The sequence below is a fragment of the Carya illinoinensis genome, chromosome 4 (assembly GCF_018687715.1).
Source record: "Carya illinoinensis cultivar Pawnee chromosome 4, C.illinoinensisPawnee_v1, whole genome shotgun sequence".
NCBI classification, from domain to species: domain Eukaryota; kingdom Viridiplantae; phylum Streptophyta; class Magnoliopsida; order Fagales; family Juglandaceae; genus Carya; species Carya illinoinensis.
This window is the reverse complement of record NC_056755.1, coordinates 37,096,748-37,105,000: the sequence shown is the minus strand read 5'-3', so window position 1 is coordinate 37,105,000 and position 8,253 is coordinate 37,096,748. Positions and strand designations below refer to the sequence as shown.

The window sequence follows — 8,253 nt, the reverse complement described above, 5'->3', positions numbered from 1 at the left end:
ATGTCTTTCGATTCTTCAATTGAACACACAATATAATCAAAAGTTGGTGTGAGGGAACGCAATATTTTCTCCACAATGGTGACATCTTCCATCTTCTCACCATGAAATTGCATTTTGTTGCTGATCTCCATAGTCCTGGCACAGTAGCTAGTAATAGATTCCCCATCCTTCATTTGTAGAGTCTCAAAATCTCTTCTCGAAGTTTGAAGCTATGCACGCTTCACTCTAGCAAAGCCTTGATATTTTTTCTTCATGGAATCCCAAATATCTTTGGAAGTTTCTTTGCTAAGAATTGTTTCCAAGATGGGACGATTAATTGTCTGAAAAAGGTAATTTTTTGCCTTCAAATCTTTTAGCTTTCTCCCTTCCAACTCTGTTTTCTAGGCATCCGTCAGCACAACACCTTCTGCTGGTTCTGTTACTCTAGAAACAACAACCGTCCAATATTCTTTGGACCTCAAGAAGTTCTCCATGAGTATGCTCCAATGATCATAGTGACCATCAAAGCGTGGAATGGCTAGTTGTACAAAACTATCGGAAGCCATCAAGTTCACTTTTTTTTCCTCCTCAAAACCTGCTCTGGTACCACTGATACAGAGTAGAGAAAAAGCAAAAAGAGCACTGGTATAAAATGAAGAAAAACAATAGAGACTTGTTGAAAGGAAAAGCTCTGTCTAACATTTAATTGATAAAAAGAAGGGTCTATAAATAGGCTTTACATTAGAACACACTAACCATGATTCCTATAAAATAGCATCACAATTAAGACACTTTCTCAACTACAAATCAAATAACAAATTCCTAAAGATTCGGTCTAACCCATCAACAACTAGAACTTTCAATGAATATTAATAAATATAAAATAAAACATTTAAATATTAACAATAACGACCTCTTTTCTATTGCCTTTTTTATTGTGATGTTATTTTTTTATATTGTTCCACGGTGAATGATACCTATGAGGATTGTTGTGAGTTTGGAAGAGGAAGAGGGCTGGAGTGGAAGACGAGTTGCTCTCAGGGATGAGTGTGATTGTGTGGGGTTGAGATCTCAATTTCCAGGTTGGGATGGAGTGAAAGCCGTCAAGTTGAATATGATGGAGGCATGGTAGGATTGGGCTGTGATGAGTTATTAGGTGTAAGCAACTCTACAATATGTCAAATAGAAGGCTAATTGGAATAATGCTATTGGAGGCTATTTATTGGCTAAGATCAGCCAAATCATTTTTCAAGTTTTCTCTATTTATAATTATAAGTGTACGGTCGTGTAATCATTTAAAAAATAAATAAATAGATTTATATAAAAATTAATATTTTAATAATAAATCATATTCTTTTCAATACGATTATACGATATTTATGTACTTTATAATTATATATAGTATTATTTTTTTAATATATATATATATATATATTTATATATATGAGCCCCAAGCTAGCAAAATTGATTTCTCGACAGACAAGCTGGTCCGAATGCATTGCGAGTAATATAATGGCTAATTATTAAGATTGTTTCGATGAGGTGGCATTATTAAATCAAATCACCGTTTTAAATTTATTTTTTACTTGTCGTTTGACCAATAAAGTAGAGCCTCGTAACCTTAGAATATAGTTAAGAAACCAAACACAATAAAGGTTGCTCAAAAGTTGCTTGTCCAACATCAGGAAAGAAAATATACTAAACGCTTTTCTCTCTCTAGTTGGCGAAAGTCCTGCCTCAATGTTTGCTTGATTAGAAATAAAAATTAAAATATTAAAAAAGAGAAAAAGAAAAAAGTACTAAACAACTTTGCTCAAAAGTCAAGCTCCATTAGTGATAAATAGCTCGCCCACGTGTGTACCCGTGACGTCATTCTCCCTGATTAATCTTTTTCTTCCCATAATTTCCTCCTTCGTACAAAGATTATGATTACCAACTTACATCATACTCTGAGGTCACTCAGATCCTACGGCTTTCTTTATTCGCACAAAATATTTTTTAATTTTTAATTTAATTATTATCTAATTATTATTTAAATACAAAATAAAAAAATTGATATTAATTTTATTTTTTAATTTTAAAAATATTTTTATTTAATTTTTTTCTTTCACTTTTTTTTTTTTTTAAAACTCAATCAATATTTTTAATCAAATCATTTCACTGATAGAAAACATACACGAGAGTGACTTTAGAAAATTATTACACAAGAAACTTAACAAGATTTGGCTCCTCACTTGACTTCACATTTGGGTAATTTTTTTTTTTATCTTTTCTATTTATTCATTCATAAAATATTCATCTATGCAATAAATGTAAAAAGATATTCATAGTTAACGTAAAGAAACGAGCTGGGTATTTACTATTGCAACGTTGCAAGAGAAGACTCGGCAAGAAAAATAAATAAATAAATAATCCGTACATTAAATTAACCGGCTTCAATCCTGGACTTTTGGAGGAACGCAATTTCTCATTGGGGGATACGTGTCCACCCTAGTCGTGGGGCCCTCGTTAATCCCACGGTAGGCTCCTCCCGAATGCTGACGTTGGATCAAGTCTCAATCCCCACACAATGTCGTGTCGGTTCGATGTTGCGGCTCGAGTGGTTGTTTACTTATCAATCCCTGCCACGCCGGTCCCACGTACCCACAGTCAAGTCTGTGTGGGTCCCGTAGATTTTTTTCCGTGCCTCACCGCACCACCTAAGTAGGACGAATATAGGCCGTCGATCCCCACTTTGTTGCTCAAATTATGGACGTGTCCTACGTGGCGGTTCATCATGTTCTCCACTGTGTTTAGATTTGTCAAATTTAACCTAATTACGTAGGCCCCACAGCTTTTCCAATGTGCCACCTAGCTATGTTACGGAGACGGTTTACCATTGCATATGCCCTTCCCATGGGCATGTTTAGATTCTGTTGTCGTGGGGTAAGAATCTCCTACATTCTCGTATCAAAATAAGACGTACGACTGTGCAATCAGTATCCGCCACGTCAAGATTCTTGGTTGCGGGTACAGATACCTGGGGTTGTTGAGTAGGGGGTGGTAACAGAGAATAGTTTCCCCCAATAATGGAGCAAAAACCAGCGTGGCAGTTTGCCAGATCTAGAGAGGACACGCGGCGGTGAAGCGAAAAGGAACCGAGTACGACGCTTTTACAATCAATGCCTTTTCCTTTGCCCTTTTTCTCCTCTCCTCTCTCTGTTGTTTTTAAGTTTGGTACTTGGTAGAACAATGTCCTTTTACATTTTTGCCCCTCCTTTCACTGGGGATGCGTGTGTATCCGAACTAATATCTTCCCCACGTGTCACTCTCTGAGCCGTCTCTTCTGCTTTTTTTATCCCATCCTCGACCCCCCCTCTCTCTCTCTCCCACTCTCTCTCTCTCGCGCGCGCTAGGTGACTTCGGTGAATGCGAGTGAGACACTAGCTAGTCTATTATTATAGAAGGCATGGAGGAAGAGCAACACGAGCGAGTCGACTCGGTCGCCGAGCCGGACCTGGCATCCACGAGCTCAGGCTTCTCTTCCATACTCAACACGGAAGACTCCAGGAGCACAAGTAGCTCGGGCGACATCTCCATCATGAGCAACAGCTCCGGTGACATTCCCGCGATTCTGGTGCCGGAGGTTTCCGCGACGATGCAGGCGGAACCGATGCCATCTTTGGATGGTTCGACGATGGCGGTGACGGTGAGGCAAAAGTGCGTGGGGAAGAACAACAAGGGAGTCAGCTATGGGTTCACTACGGAGATCGGGAGGCGGAGGGAGATGGAGGACGCCATGGCCATCATACCAGGGTTCATAACACGCACTTGCGATCAAGTCGGTGGTTGTACGGCCCCGGGCTCTAAAAGCTCCGGCGAGATCTCGCCCGTCCATTTCTTCGGCGTCTACGACGGCCATGGTGGCTCTCAGGTCCGTTACGTTCATTTCTAAATTTAAATTTAAATTTAAGTATAAACTTTTGGAAAAATCTTAACTCCACTAGACAGACAAAGAAGGAGAGAGAGAGAGAGCCCCCCCGGGGGGGCGGGGGGGAGTGGCCATTTCTGCATTCCGAAAAATCTAAAAAAGGAAACAAAAAAGAAAAGCTATTTTCATTAATAAGATTATGTATGAAGCATAATTGGTTCTGAGTCTTCTGAGGACGGTTGGCACGTGTTGTACTACGAGTGGTCCATAGCAAGAGAATTTAAGGCGCGCTCCCTGTTCTTTATGAACACGTGTCCTTTAAGGCCCACCAAAAAATGCCTCAGTACATGTCATTTTTATAAGAGTTTTTTTATATATAAATAAAATTACTTCCTCTAAACTAATATTAATTTTTTTATATTTAAAATTTAAATTAATATTATTTTTAATAAGATTGTCAAATTATTTACGTAAAATTAAAAAATTTATTTTATCTCAACTTATTATTATAATTTTTTTTTTAAATTTTTATATAAAATATAATAAATAATTTTATTTTTTTAAATTTTAATATAAAATTAATATTATAAAATTATATTATAATAATATTTTATTTATTTTTATTTAAAACATCTAATCTCATCTATATAAAAAAACGTGACTCTAATGTACATATTAATTTATAATTGAATTTGTAATTAGATTTTTGCTTTTTATAAAGACTTTTGCTTCCTATGAGAAATTCGGTGCACAGGGAATAGCTACGCTAACGGGGGTCACATATTAAGCACTTTCCCTAACAGTCACAGGCGCATCCTTCTTTCGGTCAACGTTAATCGCTGCTCGTTCAGTAGGGCACTCTGAACGCCAAACAGCACGAATACCTTCTGTTTCTGTACACTACCCTGCATATATTTTTTTAATATTTCTGTCTTTATTACGCGTTCTGCTGCTGTAGCGTCGAGGTTATATTATTGTGTGATAAATATTGATGTGAATTTCATAGATATCTTCATTAACTTGACGATTTAATATGTTAGTATTTAACTGATATTACACAGGTGAGAATTTTCTTTTAGTAGCCAAGAGCTTGATCGCATATGGCACGGTTATTTAAATAGAAAATCTGATTTTGAAACTCTCACCCTCTTTATATATTCAAAAAAAAAAAAAAAATAGAGGAGGAAAGAACTTTCTTCTCGTTACTAAATTGGAGGTACAGACTAATTATCAGATAATCGCTAGGAATAAATAACGATAATATATCACTTAAAATTAGTGATTATGTAAATATAGTATAGATTGAGAGTACTGCATAGAGTATATTTGTATGTATCAATTATTCGAATGTCTATCTACCATATTTATGGGTTTTTTAGTACTACTTATAGTGGAATATTAATTACGTTACAATTAATTAAGAAAATATTTATTAAGTATTTCGAACTTGGTTCATGCACGTACAAGGGAAGTTCATCGATATTATACCTAAGAGGTAAATTGAGTGACTGGATGTGTCCTATTAAGAAATGGGTGTATGAGATCTATTTATTTATGAGAAATGATAAGTCCATGGAGAGAAAAATACGGATGGAAAAAGAGTACTCACTTATGCATACTGTTCATAGTCAATACGTCTTATTGTTTATGTGACTATGAACCGTAACACACGAGTATTCCATTTGTCAGTCCATTTTTCTCCATGTATCTGTAGCCATCCCTCTTTATTTTTTTTTATGGTCAATTTTGTTCGCTCATTCACACTTATAATTATTATATATTATTGGAGTATGGATACATGGTAATCTTATCATACTATAAGATATTTCAATTAAAATTGGTGCTTACATCAGTAATTTTAATTGCATGACAACATGAAATAGGATAAGATCGTCACGCCATTTGTACTTTGAGAATACCCAATAATTTTTCCATTCGCACAAGAGGACACATCTAGCAATTTTCTACTTTGACATAAGGCTTACTCCTAAAGATAAGCCTGCCCTACCTTTAGTTAATTTCTTTTCATCACAACTTTAATATTTTGTTCTTCCCAAACCTCATAATGTGACAATTTGAGAGCTTAACTTGGGTGGTTGTTTTCTAGGTGGCTAAGTTTTGTGCAGAAAGAATGCATGAAATGATAGCAGAAGAGTGGGATAGGGAAACAGTTGACGGCTATGAATGGCAGAGGAGGTGGGAGTCAGCATTCTCTAGTGGGTTTGAGAGGACTGACAATGAGGTCTCGGAGGCTGCTGCACCAGAAATGGTTGGATCAACTGCAGTTGTGGTTGTTCTATCCGGATGCCAGATTATGGCATCCAACTGTGGCGACTCAAGGGCAATTCTCTGTCGAGGGACTCAAACAATCCCCTTAACTGTCGATCAGAAGGTCAAATCAAATACCCTTTTATCCTTTTCCGTTCTTCATAGAATTGAAAGAGAGCTCTAATTGTTTTACTGATGTTAGTTTGTTTGATCGATACATCGCACTAGAAGTTTCATTGGATTTTATGGGCTCAACCTTATCAAGTTTCGTGATTTATAATTAGATATCCGGGGGATAGTTATATATAATTATGCGGATATAGTATTAATAGAAAAGTCATAAGGCCCATTATATACATAACTATAGTATTTGCCTGGATAGTACTTGTCCATAAACTATGGAGAAGGGTAAAGAAGATGGGAAAAAGAAAAGCCAATTAACCAACGACTTTCTTCTGTTTAGATGATCGTCTTTTTGTTCATCTTATCAATAGTTTTATATTGACACGATTGAGGAAAATTCTTGTTGTCTACTGCTTTTACAGCCTGATAGACCAGACGAACTCATGAGAATTGAAGGAGAGGATGGGAAGGTCATAAACTGGAATGGTGCTAGGGTGTTTGGAGTCCTTGCTATGTCCAGAGCTATAGGTGTTTTTTATCTCTATTTCTCCTACTCTTGTTCGACCGCAGTAAATCTTTTTATCTTCCATGGATAATTTATCAACACAACTATATATGCTTTCACCAATATCATCATGCAAAGTCCAACTAGGATCTTTTTGAATCCCTAGTGATGGTACAAGTGGTCTCTGATCACATCTCATGAAACAGAGATCATCAGTCATATCTCGCCCTCCTCCACCCATTGGGTGTTTGCGTGAATATTATGGAGAACGCAGGAATCTGCTTGAACTGATATTGGGAGATCCAAAATCCAGTTTTAATAATCTAGTCAATTGTGTCACTGTACTTTGCGTTATGCATCTCTATTGTAATAGTTATTACTCAGTGGCTATGTTTCAGGTGATCGGTATTTAAGGCCGTGGATAATTCCAGTGCCTGAGACCACTTTCATGGCTAGGACAGATGAGGATGAGTGTTTGATTTTGGCGAGTGACGGGCTTTGGGATGTCATGACCAATGAAGAGGTTGGAGAGGTGGCTCGCCGTCTTCTAAGAAGGCGGCGCAGATGCATGACAACTGATGAGGTTTCTCCAGCACAATTTGTTGCTAATAATCTCACTGAGATAGCGTATGGAAGAAACAGTTCTGACAACATTTCCATAATTGTTGTTGACCTGAAATCAAAGAGAAAGCGCCATCAACGGCAATGAAAGGGGGAGTGGTGATGAATGGAAATGAATCTCTCTTTCATACGCTTTTGAAGTTGTGGGATAAGGAAGGCAGGACATGCCCCTTTTGACACAGTTTGGTATCATCCCCTGTACAGTGCTGACCGGCAAAACTCTGCCGATCCGTGACCGCTATAGTTGGTTTGTTATGGCGAAAATGGATCAATCCTCCGTTTTAATTGGCTTGGTCAAGGAAAAGCTAAGAAAAAGGACAAACTGTTCCTCACTGTTCACATGAACGAACAGGAGAAAGAGGGTAAGAAATTGGCATGTATGAAACAAAAATTTTTCTTTCTGAAGCTTTTGCTTTGCTTCTCTGAGGCCCAAATTACCATTCTCCTTTACTTGGGCCCCAGTGAGAGGTCAGGTAAGTAAACAAAGGAGGAAAACTAGCCTAACTAGGTAACTGCAATGATAGAAAGAAACTGTCCAATTACTTGATGGCTGTCCAGTTTCCTTGTAAAGCCAATAATTTTTACTGTTCAGATTTTATAGTCATTTTTTCCTTCTGAATCAATCGGATTCTTATGCATGTGTGCAGGGAAGAACCCAAAACCCTACTTTTTATTAATTACAGAAAGACTTAACTCGCAATAAGAGTATTTATTACAACTTTAACATATATACAGTACAGTGGATAATGAGTGTCAAGACCTTCCTCAGCAGTGCTCGTAATTGTAGTTTTGAAGTTAAGAAATAATTAGAAAAAGAAAATCGCACCACATACACTGGTTTTTTGAG

General features: G+C 37.1%; 2 protein-coding genes across 2 annotated transcripts in view; one reads left to right on the top strand and one right to left on the bottom strand.

Annotated features, from left to right (window-relative positions):
- Positions 1–131, bottom strand: part of LOC122306472 — a 1,863-nt gene extending 1,732 nt beyond the window's left edge. Inside the window, exon 1 of the mRNA XM_043118902.1 lies at positions 1–131. This exon is cut by the window's left edge and continues 40 nt beyond it. Coding sequence (XP_042974836.1) covers positions 1–131 — 131 coding nt within the window.
- Positions 132–3,325: 3,194 nt separating this feature from the next.
- On the top strand, positions 3,326–8,029 carry LOC122308189 (protein phosphatase 2C 77-like). Its single transcript, XM_043121384.1, has 4 exons — positions 3,326–3,892; positions 5,997–6,281; positions 6,703–6,808; positions 7,184–8,029. Exons 1-4 carry the CDS (start codon positions 3,428–3,430, stop codon positions 7,492–7,494), a joined length of 1,167 nt encoding a protein of 388 aa, XP_042977318.1. The 5' UTR covers positions 3,326–3,427; the 3' UTR covers positions 7,495–8,029.
- Positions 8,030–8,253: the final 224 nt, after the last annotated feature.

Bases quoted from the DNA above. Each gene is read 5' to 3' on its own strand.
- LOC122308189 (XM_043121384.1), top strand. From the start codon at position 3,428: ATGGAGGAAGAGCAACACGAGCGAGTCGACTCGGTCGCCGAGCCGGAC. The intron at 6,282-6,702 runs GTCAAATCAAAT...CTGCTTTTACAG, and splicing joins CCTTAACTGTCGATCAGAAG to CCTGATAGACCAGACGAACT. The intron at 6,809-7,183 runs GTGTTTTTTATC...GCTATGTTTCAG, and splicing joins TGCTATGTCCAGAGCTATAG to GTGATCGGTATTTAAGGCCG.